Raw genomic sequence first — 18659 nt, 5'->3', positions numbered from 1 at the left:
TAACATCACGTGTGTTTCCCGAAACGTTCTTTGCTACGAATCTCTTTCGTAGCCTACGTCGTTCGTTGGTAAGGTTGGTCTAAAGCGCTTGTAGCACCTTCTTAGCTCTACCGTAGTGATATTGCTCCTGACGCTAGTCGCCGCCACTACAGTAACCTTTAGAAATCCCTGTTGCGCATGGAACTGCCACATTGGCAGTGTTGTGTTTAACCAATATTATATACAGTACAGTAGCCTACATATATAGGCTACGGTACAGCAGGCGAGGCTAAATAAACTATTCAAAATTTAGCTTTCATTTCAAAATGTCTATTTTCATAAATAATAAGTCAGACACCTTTGTAAACAGAAAATCAGAAAATCAGAAAATAGCCTAATTTGAACGGCTGCGACAGATGTAATTAAGGATGTGATAATTACATCAATCGCATTCATCAGGTGAAAACTAAATGTCAAGGGAAAGAGGCAGTGGTTGAAAAAAGTATTTAGCTTAATCGCTTATTAAGTTCACTCGTTGCTTGTAATGGTTTATTTGTTTCCCTGTATCATTTCCTTAATTTAAAAGACATTCATTTCTGTTTATTTCTGAATTGTAAAATGAATAAAATATTTTTTTGAAGTTGCAAGTTTTTTAAATTATTGGAAGCGAGTTGAGCTGACCTTGCCAGCTGTAGGCCTACCCACAGCCCAGAATAAAGAACAGCCGAGACAATATCCTTAATTCAAACATGCCGTTTCATTTGGCCTCAGTAGGCTATGGATGCAAACTTGGAACGCGCAACAGGGATTTCTAAGGAGGTTACTGTACAGTGGCGGAGACTGCAGGAGCTGTAACATCACTACGGCAGAGCTAAGATGTGCGCGCGCAGGTTTTTTTTTTTACCTGTGAGCTAGTTTTTTTTTTGACCTCCGCCTGCAGGTTTGTTTTTTTTTCTAAATACTTTTTTTCAACCACCGCCTCTTTCCCTTGACGAATGCGACCGATGGAAACTTCAGGCAACCTGGAATCCGTGAGATGAGTCTGTCTACGTCCCGTATAGTAGCCTATATTTTAAATTTAACGTCTTTAATGGTAAGAGACCGCACGGGGATGGATAATGAGCGTTGTTTAAGGTGAAATTACAATGCCACAATGACACCTTCAGATATGAGAGACCCCCTCAGTTTTTTGACTTTGTTGCCTTTTTTGGGAGCTCGGTTCCCTCTGGCTCCCGCGTAATTCGAACACTGAATTATACATTTGCAGGGCATGTAAAATAAGTGCGGTGTCGATACGTCTAAACGTAGGAGTTCACACTGCTGCAACTTTTCCCCTGCGACGTTCCAAAACAGTCTCTTCTGAATGCGCAGAGATTCCACAAGATGGATCATATCTGAAGCTGACTGGTTCCACGTTGCCTAGCAAAGTAAACATTTGTTGAATGCTGAACTACTCCCAGCAGAAACGCTAGGAACACAAAGCATGTCAAATGTAAGTAACATAATTAATATACCTTGCCTTAATATACCTTTCCCATATCTGACCCAACTCTGTCTCTGGGACTTGCTGGTGGTTGACTGGTGAGCATTTACAGTAGCTGCAGGCATTGCCCTGCGGTGGCAGGTCATAGTCCACGCATTCGTCGCACTTCAGGCACCTACCCCTCAGCACGCCACGTTTATCCTTCATGTTCGTTTTTTGCTCCCCCGTAAATATACGTATTCTTCACATATTCTTTCAGTGAGCGGTGATTACTTGTGAAATTGTGCAAACGACAGCCTTTTCAATGCATTTGAGGAAGGTGGTAGCGTGTAGTTAAAGCTCTCAAATTGACACTCGTCTGAGAAACAGAAAAAAATGTCAGCTTTGGCTATACCTGCTAAAATAAACAATGACTCAGGAAGCGAGTCCAGTGACAAGTCCATGGGTTATTACCCAGCGTGCTTTGTGGAATGATCTCAATGTTTTATTGTTTTGCTTTTGCTTTTGCCTCATTGCTAGCCCGTAGAAGAATAGTTTTACAGTGGAAATCTCCTGATCCAAGTGTCTGTCTGGCTCAGGGATCTAATGTTTTTCCTGAAATTAGAGAAAATTAAATACTTCACCAGAGGATCAATAAGAAAATTCCACAAAATATGGAACCCGTTGATTTTGTATTTTGACAGGCTCAACACTCTCCCATAAGATAATAGAGCCCTGATATATTTTGTTTTGACTATGCGTAACTAAAATACATAAGAGTTAGTGGTGGCTCGTTCGCGAACAAATCAGTTCGAACAAACGACTCTTTAAAACGAACGAACCGACCTGATTCGCCGCTCTCGTTCATCGTCGTTCGTCGAGACTCGACTCCCAGCTCCACCCACTAGTCGCTGAGTCGCGCCGAGTCGCGCTGACTCGCGAGTCGCCGTTCGTTCTCTGACTGTGTTTAGCGGTGAAGACTCAAGGACTGAGACGTCATGAGAGTCAGCCGGGCAACAACATCCCGATTCCGAACATGAAGCACTGACCGACTCGGCTGAGAACGTGCATTCACGATTTGTTTGAACGAGAACGAGGGAGGAGCCGAGTCTGACTGACTCAGTGACTGAGAATCATGATTCACCGCTACCGGAAATGCGAACGAACGAACGCACGAATGAACGACTCTTCTTGGCAAACTGACCGACGCGAACTGATTCATTCAAACGAATCATGAAATCCACCACTAATAAGAGTGCGGAATGCCCCCCTCCCTTGTTATTTTTACTTAATTATTATCTTTAATTTTTATTTCTTTCCTGGTTCATTTAATATGTTTTCTATTAATGTTAATGGGGGGGTGGGGGGTCATATTAATTCAGCCATGTCGATTGCAAACCTTCATTAAATTAGGAACGCCCTGCGGGTTACCAATGCATGAATGTGATAGAGAGGGAGCCGTTTGAACTTCTTCACAGTTTCTTTCCTGTTGAAACAAATGTAATTCCTTGTTTTGTTTTTAGAACTAAACCCAAAGCAGACCTCCTGCTCGGGGTCCTTCAGGCGCAAAAAAAAAGAAGGGAAAAACTAAAGAAGCAGTAGGCAAGATTTAGAGGAAATTCCACAAACCGACAAGAAAAGACAGAGGGGATCAGCGTTGGGCAGAGAAAGGTAATCAGGAACTTCACTTTGTAAAGATTTTCATTTCCCTGATTGCATGTTCTTTAGCCAGCGGGTTGCTGAAAAGCCCACTCATAAAGCACTCGTAGAATACGTTTTTTTTGCACAGAACATTGGATTTACAGATAGCTGCTGGAAAGTTGAGTAATTAAATACACTTGATTACTCAACATATATATATATATATATATATATATATATATATATATATATATATATAATTTCTGTATTTAACAGAAATTTGGCCTACTGCTCCATTGATTAGAAAACAAAGTATATTAATAAAGTCGCTAGACTGCATATTAATTGTTTTGAATTGACAGATTGAAAAACACTAATGAGTCACTAATATGAAACATCTTATTCAACCATAAAGAACCGGTAAGGAGCTGGTGGTCTTATGAAAAGAAAACATCTATAACTAGCTACAACTCAAGCCACTAGAGATTGCTAATGGGAAAACGTACAGAGAACAGGTTTACCATTAAAGTGGTGATCAAAGAGGGCATCTACATTTCAATCAGAAGCTGGTGTGAAATTAGTCGACCAATTGTGGCTTTTTTTTTGTTATTACCTATTCACACAGGAAAAATGTCCACACTTCAATACAGGTTGGCACGAATGAATGGTACATTTAGGTGTACTTAAGCAATGCTGAATCTGTGCTTCGAAATGACTAGAAATAAAAGAAGCAGACTGCAGGCTGCAGCTCAGTCAAAATTGAGTCAGGTTATCAGCTGATGAGTCAGGTGATCAGTGATTTTTATTGGTCAAGATATTGTCAACATTAGAAAAGGTAACAGCTATTTTATATTATGTCATGTACAACCACTTAGTGTTAGAGAAATGTGTTAGGAAATCGCAAAAGTCAAAAAGATTTTAACGCCATAAATGAAACTTTCGGCTGGGCTTAAATTGAAGCAAGATGAATACCCACCAATTTGATTCAAGTCCTACAGATTAATCCATCCACATGAGTCACAGAGTTGGCATGTTGTCCCATTTGAAAACGGAGGCCTCTCCCCCCATCATCGTTCGCTGTTTCCCAGAACGTGATGATCACCTGGCCTGGGCCCAAGAGAGGCTCCAGGAATCGAACAGTGAGGTTGATTGGAGGTCTGATAGCATCAACCCCTGTCAAAAAAAGGGAAGAGAATTAGATCATGAAATATGTTCCTCACCAGTACAGCATTAAGAAGGTCATAACCAATAGTATATACCATTTTAAGAAGGGTATTTAAAGAAAAAAAGATATGCATAGCCTAATCATGCCAGTCTTTCAGTAAGTCAGTAAGTGCATTGAATGTTCTTCATGAATCATTCCAATGTGACACGGCATACATGACTGTACCTCTGTGCTTCTCTATCTCCGCCAGGCAGACAGACAGCATCCACAGGCTGGGGGAGCTTCTGCCCCTGCAGCCAAGAAGCTTCGCTGGGAGGGACAGGAGTGGACTAGGGGAGTAGTCGGAGAAGGACCAAGCAAAGCAAAGCCCAGTACTCCACGGGACCCTCATTGCTACTCTCTTCAAAGGGGGTCCATCAGGCAAATCTGGCAAACGAGAAGGAACAAAAACATGGAAGTATAACTGCTTTACTAAGATTTAAGATAAGTTGATGTTAACCCCCGTCCCGTACACTTCCCTGGGTGTGCGTGCGTCCAAAGGCAAAACAGAAAGATCAGGGTACCCTAAAAAACAATACTTAAATTCATACTTAATCACCATTGTTATCGATTGAAGCTGAGAATTGATCATTTTCCTGTTGTAGCCCCATCCGTACCTTTGTTACGATCCGTGGGCTGACTCCGGGGTGTCTTGCAAAACCTTTCCCTGGAGAGCAGCGTCAGGGTGCTCTCCCACACCAGCTGACCGCAGCAGGACGTGGCCGACATCAAGACGTCCACCTCTGCTCCGCTGCTGATGGTCCGGTACTCCAGGACCTGGGCGTGCAGTGTGAACCGGCCCTTCCTCAGCTCATCGATGGGCTGCAGAGTTCTCAGGGTCTGCCGCACGCGCACCAGACCTGTTTCAGGAAACAAAGGGAAAATTATTCAGTGATTTGGTAGAGGCTTTCGTCCATACCAACTTAGTGATTTTGTCACTTATAAAAAGGTAGGGGTTAGTAATCTTGCTCAGAGATGCCTACAGGTAGACTGCAACCATCCAATCACTAGACAATCGTTCCAGCCCAAATAATGGGTGGAGTGTCCTTATCTTTACCCCTTTCTACAGAATCCCATTAAATATGAAAGCCTACGTTTTCCAGGTGGTCTAAAATAGATCAATAAAAAGTTAATAAGTACCCTAACCACTTGCAGTTATAGTTAAACAAGAACACATGAATGCGATTCCGACCGGTTTCTGCACCTGCTGGGTTCAAGGCGAAGTGGGATGAGGTCAGCACCATCAACAGCAGCCTGAGACAGAGGACCTCTGGGAAACACAGTGGGACATCTCTGTATTCGCTGTCTGGGTAGTCCCAACCATAACCCGCTGCAGCACAGAACTTCCTCAACAGTTGGTTTTCAAGCCTTGGAAGAAACACTGCTTTTACATTCTGCATTTCGGTTCAGCAAGATTCAGTGAGTTGTAGTTCGTGGATATTATTGGCTTACCTGCAGTTGATAAGCGTGTATGAAACGTCGGTTTGCTCCTCGTTTATGATGGACCCCCGAGTCACTGAAAGAGCTTTGACCAAATATCGTGCAAAAAGGTATCCGAGTCCTGGCAGCCGGTCGTCGTAGTTTACAACGGTGGATTTCAGGGCTTTATGAGAGCAATACACATGAGCATAAAATACATAAATTGCACCCAAAGAGAAAGAGGCGACCACGAAACTCTGTGCATTTCCCATCGTGATGCTGCTGAAGTGATCGAGTTTAAAAAGGAATGTCCGATCGCATCCACATATTGGCTATAGTCTACCGTATATACCACGACATTATACTATATTTATCAATCTCCATGACGTATGACCCCGATATGCCTACACCTGGGGACGCTTGTAAACTTTCAGAAATCAAAACCGCAGTAAGGTAATCACAACACAACAATACTTTACAGGAAGTACGGAGAGCGGTAAGCGACACCCAGAATGCGCATGTCAATTTCAAAAAGTTTAATAGTAAAAACATTGCATTGATCAAACAAACAAGCTACAAAAAGTATTACCAATTGAAGTCATGTTGTATTGTTTGACAGTAGTCCATGGCCGCATTGACATCAACAACAAAAGCGAAATTGAACACCAAAATGGCAAATATAAGCGTTGCGCTGCATTGAACCCACGACATGAGTCGAGCGGTGCTCCATGTCGTGGCTTGCTGTCGGGACGTGCTGCTGATCGCGGGTTCTGGCAACGACGAGTGGGTCTGTTTGTGATGTGGAGACGGGTCCCTGATGCCACCAAGAGGTTATCCTGGAGGAGAAGGGCGTCATCCTTCACCCGAACAGCAGCAGTAGCACAATGCAAACCGAATTCACTGCTATCAGCGGCACTGTGAGAGACAGGGGAAGGCCAGGACATGTTAGGTACAGTGGTTCTCAGGGTCATAGGTGGGGTGTGTGTGTGTGTGTGTGTGTGTGTGTGTGTTACTAAAACCCACCTCTCATCACTGTTCTTACGGATCGAATGAGGGTCATCACCTGCACCTTGACACCTGGTTCATCCCCAAACCCTCCGACGCTTTGGTCCACCCCCCAGCCAACTACAAGAGGAAAAACATGCAATTCGTTGAGTCTGTAATTGTATATACTGATATGAGAAAGCACTAGTTTGTCAGATGAGATCATAACTCTTGGAGCATTTTAGCTAACCATGGATTAGCGAGCTAAACGAAGACCGGTTAAAAATCACGTAACACACCGCAGCGCTTCACAATAAGACACAAAAGCACTTACTTTTACTTAGAAACCTCTCTTCGTGTAACACGGCGACCGCATTCACACACAGGATCGCTGCTTGGATGAGAGAGTATAAAGTAAAGGCCATGTTGTGGCTGCAGTTGGACCTGGACTCCTACGTTTACAAGTTTGACGTAGCCTACGGTGGCCGTAAGGGACATATGGTACGAGATCGGAAATGGTACATAAAAAAGTACAACCATTATAGTTACCCTTAGATTATTATGGTTTTATTGATGACTTTCAATTTAAAATTCATGAAACCGCCATAATGGAGGAGTAAGGTTATATTGTTTTAATTGTTGATCCGGTCATATTATTGGCACTCAGAACAGTAAATAAGCATTACGTTTATATCAAATGCACTAAAACCACCCTCATTAGTCCTCGTAAATGTTTTTTCAAAAGTTGTTGCAAAGCCACTGTTCAATAATAAAATTTCTCGCGAAATCTTATATTGTAAACGGTCGATAATAGAGGTGATGCCAATATCAAGTCAAGGGGGGGGGGGGGGGGGGTTAGATTACACAAGTGACAATTTAGTAGCCAATATCACACAACCTTTATTTGAAAAAGCACACATCATGAGAATAAAAATCTTTATTAGTGTTTGATGAAGCCTGCATAATATGCCACACGCCTGAGAAGCTTATGGTCAGAAAAAGAAACTGGTCTATCAATATCGCCCTCTACTGGTAAAACAACTGCGACATCTACTGTACTGTGCTTTGCAAAAAAAAAAGGAAGAAAAATATTACTGTTAAATACACACATATTGTACTACTGTTATGTATATGTACTTCTGGTCCACGTCAGAATTGTAATGTATTTTTTTCACATTCATATGTTATAGGCCAAAGATAATAACAATGTAACACTGGACCCTTTAACACATGGTTCAGCTCCCCAAATCCAAACTCACTAGGTGCACTTAAAGTACAATCACTAGTGCCGTAAAGTAAACACATTTACATTAAAAAAAAGAAAAAAGAAAAAAAAGGAGAGGGTGGGGAGAAAAATGTTTAAAAAAAGCTTGCAACAGCCACATAATGTCAAGAATGGCAGACTGCAAGCTCATTAGGTTTTGTACAGAGTATATTTTATAGACAGGAACGAATACAATACACACATTAAACACAGAACATCCCAGTGTGTAGGCTCATTCGATCTTCCTTTCTGATGTTAAAAAAAAAGAACGAAAAATAAAAGGAATACTGCCATGTTTATAAAACATTTTGAAATTCAATTATAACTGGTTAACCTTTAGCTGCCAAGATATGCACTTAAAGGTCTCAAAAAGGTTTTTTGACAAATGTGAAGGAGATGAACGGCTAGAACGAAGTTTTTTTTGTTTTGTTTTTTTTATACAACATGCCTCCGGAAAAAACGTTTTTAACGGTTGCAGGAACGCCTTTTCGGTTGCTTCATGTACTTTAAATGCACCAGACTTCTTTGGATACAGTAATAGGTAAAAATAAGAAAAAAGAAAAAAAAGAGGATAGACAGGCTACATCATTGTGTGTCGTTCTCACACCAGGACAACAGACTTCTGTTGGAAACGGATCCCAACGGAAAAGCTCCGGGGGGGGGAGGGGGTGGGGGGGGGCAACGAGGAATGATCCAAGCTCTCTAATGTGACTTTTAAAAACAGCTGTGGTCTTGAAAATATTACTTTAAGAAAAAGAGTGAATGACAGAAAATCTTAAGTATATTTATATATAAAAATACATGAGAATACAAAAAAGTAGCAAAAGAAAGGGGATATATTCTAAAACAATACAGGATGAAATTAACCGATACCTTCAATTTCTCCCGGTGAGAGACCTTTAATTTATTTAATGCTTCACCTAACAGAGCCCCAGGACTCCCAGTGTCATGTCAAAACAAGAAAGAAATAAACTTTAAAAAAAAGCTTTGCCTGACGGCTGATATTCTCTGGTCCCTGCCCAGTGCACCCGGCAAAACCTGGACCGCAACTCAATAGCTTCATGTCAGATTGGGATTTTGTAAGGGAAGGGGAGGGAGGGGGTGCCTTTACAATAAAGTAAGGGACTTGTTAGGGTGCCATATAATGACAAATATTTAAACTACAGCCAGACTGAGTTTGTTTGGGGGTTTTTCATTTTCTTTGTGGGCCAACATTCCTATTCGTCCATTAAAGAGGCGTGTCATACAACGACACAACACGAGTTAAAAAGAATAATGAGGAGAGTGAAGTCAAATCAGCAATCTAATTTCATAAACACAGTATGGTCGTTTCCCCCTCAGGGGAAAACCACCACCTAAAAGGTTATCGTTTTTTCTTCGCCAAGCCAACCCCCCCCCCTTCCTCTCCCATCCCTTAACTTAAGATGGGGCCACGACTCCCAGAGAAAAGTAAACTTAGGTCCAGAACCATGGCTGGGGGCGGGCCGGACCATAATTCATGTACGTTTTCATGCTTGTGTTACTCGTACAAGCGTTCTCCAATACTGAGAAACTATTCACAGATATTTTTGGTATTTGCCCCCCCGCTTCCTGGACTAAAACCAATATACATCTCATTTGTACCACAAATAGATCTAAAATTAAGGATTTGGGGAAAAGCAATTTAACAAGGTGCATGACTTCCATGGGTAACAAAGTGCCAAATTCGATGCTGAAGTCTGTATGTGTGATTCATGTGTGTGAGCGCAAGTGTGTTTAAGTGTTTGTGTGTGTGTGTAAAGTTTAAAAAGGGAGGTGGAACTGGGCCACAAATACTATGACAATTTAAACATAAATTCATTCTGTGGGATTTTTTTAAGTTTAGTTTCTTCCCCCATGATAGGAATCGCAAGTTTAGAATTTCATGATCTTTGTTATGGGCTGACGTTTTGGGTGGTTCTGGAGCTGCTTAGGACATACTGGAGCAGCGCACAGAGGGTGAGCCCATCTGGGTCAGAACCTTGTCTAACCACTGCAGGGGTCCATTCAAGTGCAGCTCGATCCAGCAAGGAGTGCTTGTAACCGTCTGTCGTCTAGAAAAATACAAAAAGAAACACACATAGTCTCCGTTTAATCTTTTTGAAACCCTTCCGTTTCTGAAAAGCAGTTTTGTCAGTACAAAACATGGCTTTAGCATTTTTTTTTTAAGATTTACAGGCAAGAGTCAAGCACCTTTTAACTTAACGAAAATGACAACAACTTACTTACTGATACATATACTGTACATTTGATGATGGAAACCCATTTAAAGATTAACTTAATAGTGCCACTGTTTTACAGGTGGTGGGTATAAACAATCTTAAAAGAGGGAAAGTTAAGGGTACTAAAGCGTACCCCAATATCCAGTCTACCTAAGCATCCTAGAGCAAGATGCTCAACCCCCCCCCCCCAGTAATATATACAAATGAAAAAGGTAGCTTTGGACAAAAGTATCAGCTAAGTGACTAGGCTCACCTGTACTCTGCTCCCCAGCCTTTGACAAAGCTCATGCGGATGGTGCACATCCTGGTGAGCTGGTAGACCGCCTCGAAGCCCTGGTTGACCGACTGGGCCAGCAGGGCCGCAAACTCCTGGTTGTTGAAGATCTTCAGGTTGCATCCTGAACACGATGGGGAGGTGGAGGTGGAGACGGAGAGGTGAGAGTCAGACGGGCCTACTGAGGAAGTCTCTGGTAGGACACGCACGAGATAATTGTAGTCTTGTTGTGACATTCCTGTTGCACAATTTGGGGCCCTTGTGAAGAGTTTATGCAAAACACACACCCGAGTGCTCCGACAGCACTCGGGTGGCACAATGTGGCAACAGGAAGTTCTTCTAAGGAAGTGCGCATGAAACATGAACTTAAAACCACATTTGGCACGTGTAATGGTCATTATCGAGGAGTCATGAATAAACATTGCAGTCATTGAAGGCATCTAGCGGAAAGGATTTGGCAGAGATTGTTTTTAATATTCATAAGTCAGATGGGGGGGGGGGGGGGGGGGAAGTGTTATCTCCGTAACTACAACTGATTTGGGATACTTTTGTTATAATATAGAGTGTTATAATGAGCGATGTTGTATAGGAAACCGTGGCGTTGTAATAAAAGTGTCCCAACAGCCAGCCTCATACAGCCAGTGAAGAGGAGCATGCTCTGTCCTCAGGCCAAGATATCCTATGAATGAATGAATGAATGAATGAATTCAGTTGGTTGCAATCACTGCTAGTTGCTATTTCATTTTACACGCTGGAACTTTAAGCCACTCACTGCAGCAGCGAGGTGCTGTTGAATGCTAGGGTGTTAATCTTTCACACTAAAATCTCAAGACTTTTAGGTCCACCAGAACCTACCAGGAGGTATTTTGCACACGGTGGCCGGGTGCCATCCGTACCGCTGATTGCAGTTCGGACTCTGGACAAAGATGGCGCTGTCGCTCAGACACTCCGCAAATACCTCACCGCCGATGTAGTACAGTCTTACTCCTCTTCCTGTGAGTGGGAAACCAAGCGGAAGAAATTATTTAGATTTGCCGTTTGTGACGTTATCCTATTTGATTTGGTGAAAACTGTAAAAAACAATGTTCCCAGAATGCACTGTTCCCAGCATCCATACCTATGTGCCTGCGGGTCATTTCCACAGTGGCGTTCCTGTTGACGTTGGACAGCAGGCCCAGGCAGAAGCGCTCAGAGTTTGAGGGGTCCGTGAAGCCGTCCACCGTCAGTGAGGGCTGGGAGGCGTGGAAGGTCTCGCCAACGCGCTGGTTCAGCTCGTAGTAGGCTATCGAGCACCAGAACGCCGGCTCACTGTAGGTGACCGGCTGCAGGTCTGGGGAGGGGGGGTGGAGATGGGATCAGAGCTGGCTCATTCCATCGTCTGGACTGATGATGGAACGTAGGATTTTTTTTTAACTCTTCGTTTGAAGTTCGAAAGTAATTTGTTGAGATCACTGAGATGCAACTGTTATGAACGAATAAAATAAGAATTTTTACCAACCTTAACTTTCTGATTTATATAGCAACTATGCACTGTCTAGTTGTGTACAAAAACTTAGTTGTGCAGTTTCTTTGTAACTGACCATGTTTTGCTTTGGTAAGTGTAAGTCCATCAGGATAAAAACTCATGCTAATCGACTTAATGCAATGGGATCACTCCCAGACAAAAGGTACTTTTTTGATACTTGGTCTCTACAGCCTACTTTTTGCCATCCTTGAGCAAGATGCCCATAATTTGCTCCCGAATTACATGCATCTGTAACCCCTGAACGTTGGATTTGAAGTTTAAAATTGTTAAATGGTAACATTTGCACTCAAATGTTTTTACATCACCATCATTAAATGGCAATAACATGGCCACAATACCATCTTAATGCATCCCATCCAAGACTGTAATTAAGGGTTAGGTAATGAGGGCTAACCCAAACCCTAACCCCTTGGAACTGATCCAGATGAAATGCACTTCTTTTGCTATGAAGGCTGTGGTAGCGGACGGCAGCCACCCATCCGCCCATCCATCTTAATAGATGCCATTTGGTGGACCTTATCCACAGCACCACAATACCATGAGTGCCTGCATTCTTTAGCCTGGGTGGCACCGGTGGCTACCAAACCAGTAACGGCCAGCTCTACTGGGGAGTAGGGCTGGCCTGAATTCATAATGTTGAGGCTTTGACTAATTGTTAAGTTTTCCAGAGTTCCTGGGTTCCATCACTGATGATGTGTCTAAGTGCATCAATAGATGTATATTAAACTAGGTTTTCCAGAAAGTTTATGAGACACACTCCTACAATTGTATGAGAGGACGCCTACTTTTCATCATCACAAAGCAGGCGTAGTGTTGGTGACGGGCCGCCATCAAATCATTCAACATTTGTAATTCTCTATTCACGATTATTAAATAACCAAATCATTGAATTTTTCTGATTGAGGGATGTCTCACACCTTTACATTTGCTTTGGTATTTTATCCCTGGGATATCTGGACAAAATGAGCAAATCCTTCCACCTGCATCTCCAAATATGCACCAGCCAAACCTATGTTTTTTTTTTTTTACTGCATGCAAATCCTGAATTGCAATTTGAATACCTACCCAACACACGAATATCCAAAAAACATAATAGCTGGGCTCAGTCCTAATGAAGATTAATACTTCGAGTTAATAGAGTTAATACTTTTCATTCATTTAGTTTGTAGTTTGGATTCTCTTGCTGACGTGTGAGGGCTTCCGGGGACAGACTTACCCATGCTGTGGTTGACTGGAGACAGGGTGCTAGGGGACAGCTCTGCAGGAGAACCTGGACACATGAGACCAGAGTCAAACACTGGCATGCGACAGCGGCCCTCAACGAAAGTCCACAATAAAAATGAATACATTTTCAAACTGGAACAGAATGGCAAAACATTATTTGTATAATTATTCCCATACTAAGATTTAGAGGTGTGGATGTTAACCAGTCATCCAAAGTGAGCATGGTGCACAGGTTGGACACAGCGGGGGGGCAGCGGTGTTGGCCCGTGGGGGACAGATGAGCGGTAGGCAGGCGGCACTAGTCTAGGGTACCTGTGTCCATACTTTGATTCATCTGCTGATCGCTGGCCTCTCCATCCTCACTGATGTAGCCAGGCGGAGGGGTCTCTGTGGAAACGAGTGGGAGGAAAATAGGACGTCATCGCCAGTGGAGAGGTGCATCTTCATTTTGCAACTTTTAAAATCAGGAAGTGTGACTTTGTCAAGCAACGATCATGTGACTGATGCATGATCAGAGCCGGAAGGCCAGAATGACGTCTATCATTTCCTACGGAGTGTTATGCCCAACTCCGCTCCAAAAACAATACAGTCATTGCAGATGTTTAAAGCTTTGATCACATTTCTTTGGGCAGCACGGCCAAACAACCACTTTAAATGATGCAGGCAAATGTGATGAGAACCAGATTAACATTATTGTTTAAAATAATCTAGTGCTTCCTTTAGAGTCATTGTGTGGTCTTTAAAAAAGGTCATAAACAAGGACAAACTTCCAGCAAAGCAATTGTATCAATTTGTCTGACAAACAGCAAAGACAAATGAAAGCTTTCTTTGCATGTGTGTAAAAAGCAAAAGCGATCCCCTTATTTGCGTTACAGAACATTGAAGCAGATGGGATCCCATTGTGAAAAGATTAATTGTTTTCATCATTCGAGAGGCTTAGGCTGGATATGAGAGCTAGAAGTGGCTGGGTGATGAGGTCCATCTGTCCAGCCGGCGGTCTGACCCAGTCTCACCTGGTATGTAGTTGTTTGGGGGTTCGATCCCTGCGGGGAAGTTTGTGTTCTCAGGTATGGAATGGGTGTAGTCATCCAGCGGTGGCAACTCCGTCAGGATCTCAGAGTGTCTGGGCACGAGGACCGGGGGCAAGACTGGAGGGTTTGGAGAAAAGCGCAGCAGAGCTTAGTCAAAATGCAATGCCCAGCAGCGCAGGGTTAACCAATAATGTTATTTTGATGATAATTGGGCATCATCATCAACTAATCAATGCACGTGATAATTATCATAGGGATCGCATTAAAGACATGTAATGACATTGTCAGTTTCAAATATTGTCATGATGTCTGATCACTTTTAACACCTGGAGAAGACAATTCAAGCTTGGATGCCATGTTACGATGGCCATCTAGTCTCTCTTGAAGTTAGTGCTAAACCAGGCGGCTTTATGTGCAAGGATGGCTCCTAGGTAAGGTGTAGTTGAGACTCACCTGGGGTCTCCACCCGTTGGTAGTGGTAGGGGTTGATGCACACCTCGTCCTTCTTGAGGTGGAAGGCGTACTCACAAGCCTCAATGGCGCGCAGCTCATGGTGGCTGTGCAGGTCAGGCCAGCGCCACAGTCGGCAGTAGATTACATGGGGAAGCCCCTTCCTGTGAGAGACCTGCAGGCGCCCATCCAGGGATCTGATTGGACAGCAACCAGGAAATGGTGGTGAGAAAAGCGGGAAGACACACGGGAGGGAGAAGAGGGAAAAGGGAAGGGTAGGGAGGCAGGACAAAAAGGTGGAGAGGATGGGTATGATGGGCAGATGGGGGAGGGAGGAATGGAGGGATGGAGATGGATCGCGTTGGGGAGGTAGTGACGAGAACGAGAAGCAGAGATGTTCTCAATGTCTGCCACGCAACCCCCCCCCTGTATACCATAAAGACAAGTTTCCCCACATCAAAGCTGTATGCAAAACCATACAAGAGGTAAGGATAGTCACCTGGTTTGGTCAGGGTAGCTGTATAGGCCTGTGGTATCCCACTGTTCTATCGTATTTGGTGGACTCAGTCCCCATATTTCAGAGCAATTGCTGTGCACAGAGAAAAAAACAACAAAACAAAAACAAAAGATGATAAACATGGGACATGGATATTTCAGAAATATCAGTATGGGAAATGTAAACAACTAAAAGGCCTCTTTTATTAGCGTGTAATGAAAGAAAAAGACAAACAACAATAAGAGAAGCCTTTTGACAAATGCAAGTAAAGAAAAAAAAAACAATGGAATCCACTCAAACACAATGACACTGTTGGTGAAACAAAGAAACAACACTCGTAAACAATTGTGGTATTGTACTGAACACCAAAAATAAACGGTTTTCCTCTCAACAGCAGTTTATATCTGAGACAGTGGACCTTTTCTGGTGACATTCAAACAAACACTGAAGACACAATGGGACAGAGAGGAGGGCGGAGAGGAAGACATTTCCAGTTTCAGACATTCTCAAAAACATTGAACATGTTCAGTAAATTATAAAACATGGAATGGAGAAGAAAGAGTAGTTGCTTCTGAAGTAGTTGCTTCAGGACTGTGTTGTGCTGCATCTCGCATTGGGGCATAGTGGGATGTCAACTACGCTTCGGAGTAGTCCCCATGTTCTGGGTGACTTTTAAGGACTAGGACCAATGTGCATGCCCACTAGTCAATTTGGCACAGAACAAAACACCATCATTACCCAATAGGATGTATAGAGTATATTAATGAAATAACTGGTGTTCTGGTGAAGAAATCAGCCACGGCCAAAACATGCCAACATCCAGCTTAGGGCAACGACTCTCTCTATCCAGTCATCCCTCTCGCCTGTGCAATATACACTCACAACCAAGCCATACAGTTAAATAAAAGAGAAGCCCAGCCATGATTTCCCTCACTGCAAGCTAGCCGGTGTATCTAAAAACACAAACACAGGAGTTTAGTGTAGTTCTCAGGCGATAAGGACAAGCTATCTGGAGACAACCCTGTGACGTAGTACTCGACAGAGCATCAGGGAAGTGCATCAGGTGACATGCCGTTCCCAGGGAACAGGAGTCTGGGCCACCAAGGCTGGCTGGCTGATAAAGACAACATCCCCTTTCCTCCCTTGTCATGTCTCCCCTCGCAGAATGCTACAACCGACTACAGCATTCAATCTGCAGCATTCCTTGGATTTCAGGTGTTACTTAAATTAGCCAATTGCAACTTTCAATATTGGAACACAACCCTGAACAAAACTTTCCTCATCAGTGCAGCACACCAGGGATTCAAGCAAGGAATTATTAGAACTCAAAATATATATACACCCTAGTTCTAGATGTGTAGTGATCTTGCAGATACATAATGCATGTGGATAACTGGTACAATGGAATATCACAAGTCACATGTCAAAAGGCCATACCTGGGGATGGTGACACACTTGGTGTTGCAGTTCTGTGTGGTGATGGCTTTCTCCAGCTCGTCCAGCTGGCCTGTCTTCTTCAACTTCTTCACCAGGCTTTTCACCGCCTTCTCACACCACTTCTCCTCCTGTCCATTCTGCTCACCCCCGCCTGCTCCCCCAGGGCCACTGGCGGACTTCTTCCAGCCCAGCAGCCTCTTGACCACAGGAGGGGTGAATGGCAGGATGGAGGACATCCTGGTGGGGCGAACCGAGGGTCTCCAGACAGCCTTACAACCAGTCACACGCAGAGGCAGAGGGGACCTGGAGGCACAGTTTGGGCCCTTGCTCTGGTGTGGCCCCTCTACTGACCCAGGAGAGACGGGGCTATGGCCAGAGCAAACAGGATGTGGGCAGAAGATCTAGACACCTAGACAGAAAGTGGTGCATAAACAACACACATTAATAATCACTGTGTACAGTAAACAATATTTGACCAATACCAATGCCCCATTAATTAGAGCCTCAAACTGATTTCCAAAGCATTTCAACGTTATGCAACATTTACGCAGTTTACGGAAATTATATGAATATATCAAGTGTAAATACTCCTCGAAAGGGAAAATAAAACATCTGTTGAGGTGCATGGGCAGATTTGAAAAACGAGGCGAGCTTGTCATAAATAACGTTCAACATGTCGCTAGCCAGCTAAACCTGCAAACTTGTCAGCAAAACAGGGTGTGACACAACGCGCTGCAGATCCTAGAGTGACACACACCACGGTGGGTCATTCATGCCCACTCACGCTAAAACACCGAAAGAACCAGAACGACTCTGATGGATTGAATATAAAAACACGAGTATCCTAAAATGTCCACATAGCTAACACCCACTAGCCTGCCTGCACAGCCTCCAGGCCGGCTGCTCTCTGAGGGGGCCTTGCTCCTCAGTCCCATCACAACAATCACTTCTCTAGCGTGGGCCAGGCTGCTAACGCACACACGGTGTTCAATTGAGATCCACCGGGCCAAATCGAGCTTTTAAAAACATGCATGCATGCATGTAGGTGTGTGTAGCCGATGTGTACAGGCAATCCTATCTAACTAGGCCAGCTAACATTAGCATCACCGAGCTAGTTATCAGAAATCCTTTTGTTGTGATCTGTGGAAAACAATCAAGCCCCGCTACTTTGCGAACTAATATTACCCAACACACTTATGCAAATCGAATAAGCGAAACGTGTGTATATTTTTCAAACTGGTGGATTTTAATGGGATATATAAAGATGTTGTTTGGAACTTTTACTGAAACAAACGCGCGTCACCGATGCGATTAGAAAACGAGTTAGCATCTTGCAGCGAACTATTGCTAACTGAAGTTAGCTAGTGGAGCTAGGTCGCTCCTTCACACAAAACAACACGTATCAAAGTCGATAAAACAACCCAAATCGTCGCAATAGTTACCCTTAAATTGACTTCACCACGCTCCAGTTTTTAATGAAAGCGATGGACACCGCTTAATACACCACTTGAGTGGCATAAAACTATCTTAAGTCCTTATATAGCATCCACTAATTTTAACAAGGGGATTGTTGGCTTTTCTCAATGCTACTGGAGCTAGTTAGGCCAGTTAGATAGACCGGAACAAAATACTCGAACACGCGTGCTTGCTGCATACGCGTTTTTACTCCCGCCTCTCCCAACTCTGATTGGACATATTTCGAAACAGTGACAAGGGGCTGTACAAAAGATTGGTCCGATTGGCTCACGACAACTTCATTGTTCATTTGACAGCATGATTTGTTTTGGTATTGGAAAATGATTTCAAGCATTTATGGTTTTAAATAAAAAATAAAAATAAAAATAATCTTCCATTCAACACTTATGCCCAAAAATAAAATGCATTACATATTATTTAATTACCTGGAATTGACGATACATTCCAACCACCCATCAATCGTCCCCGTTACCCAATTAGTTTTTATTGAGATCACCTGACATCATTATAAAACGCGTCAAAACAGACAATCAAGATTTAGAGCGTCAAGTAC

General features: G+C 43.2%; 3 protein-coding genes across 4 annotated transcripts; all 3 read right to left on the bottom strand.

Annotated features, from left to right (window-relative positions):
* Positions 1-3870: 3870 nt before the first annotated feature.
* LOC311342961 (uncharacterized protein) lies at positions 3871-6187 on the bottom strand. Its single transcript, XM_084467810.1, has 5 exons — positions 5739-6187; positions 5491-5654; positions 4904-5146; positions 4473-4673; positions 3871-4255 (listed from the first exon to the last, which is right to left on the bottom strand). Exons 1-5 carry the CDS (start codon positions 5975-5977, stop codon positions 4068-4070), a joined length of 1035 nt encoding a protein of 344 aa, XP_084323936.1. The 5' UTR covers positions 5978-6187; the 3' UTR covers positions 3871-4067.
* Positions 6188-6226: 39 nt separating this feature from the next.
* ier3ip1 (immediate early response 3 interacting protein 1) lies at positions 6227-7151 on the bottom strand. Its single transcript, XM_084467811.1, has 3 exons — positions 7024-7151; positions 6729-6830; positions 6227-6620 (listed from the first exon to the last, which is right to left on the bottom strand). Exons 1-3 carry the CDS (start codon positions 7112-7114, stop codon positions 6565-6567), a joined length of 249 nt encoding a protein of 82 aa, XP_084323937.1. The 5' UTR covers positions 7115-7151; the 3' UTR covers positions 6227-6564.
* Positions 7152-7617: 466 nt separating this feature from the next.
* Positions 7618-18211, bottom strand: smad2 (SMAD family member 2). Of its 2 annotated transcripts, none has more exons than XM_084468758.1 (11): positions 18073-18211; positions 16631-17039; positions 15197-15286; positions 14701-14894; positions 14230-14364; positions 13529-13603; positions 13209-13262; positions 11585-11797; positions 11323-11460; positions 10447-10591; positions 7618-10025 (listed from the first exon to the last, which is right to left on the bottom strand). In XM_084468758.1, the coding sequence occupies exons 2-11, from the start codon at positions 16864-16866 to the stop codon at positions 9902-9904; spliced, it is 1404 nt and encodes a 467-aa protein (XP_084324884.1). In that variant the 5' UTR covers positions 16867-17039; positions 18073-18211; the 3' UTR covers positions 7618-9901. The 2 variants fall into 2 exon arrangements, with proteins under 2 accessions (XP_084324884.1, XP_084324885.1); XM_084468759.1 differs by having other exon boundaries at positions 13541-13603.
* Positions 18212-18659: the final 448 nt, after the last annotated feature.

This window comes from Micromesistius poutassou, assembly GCF_964030765.1.
Source record: "Micromesistius poutassou genome assembly, chromosome: 5".
Taxonomy (NCBI): Eukaryota; Metazoa; Chordata; class Actinopteri; order Gadiformes; family Gadidae; genus Micromesistius; species Micromesistius poutassou.
This window is presented reverse-complemented; position numbering and strand designations above follow the sequence as displayed.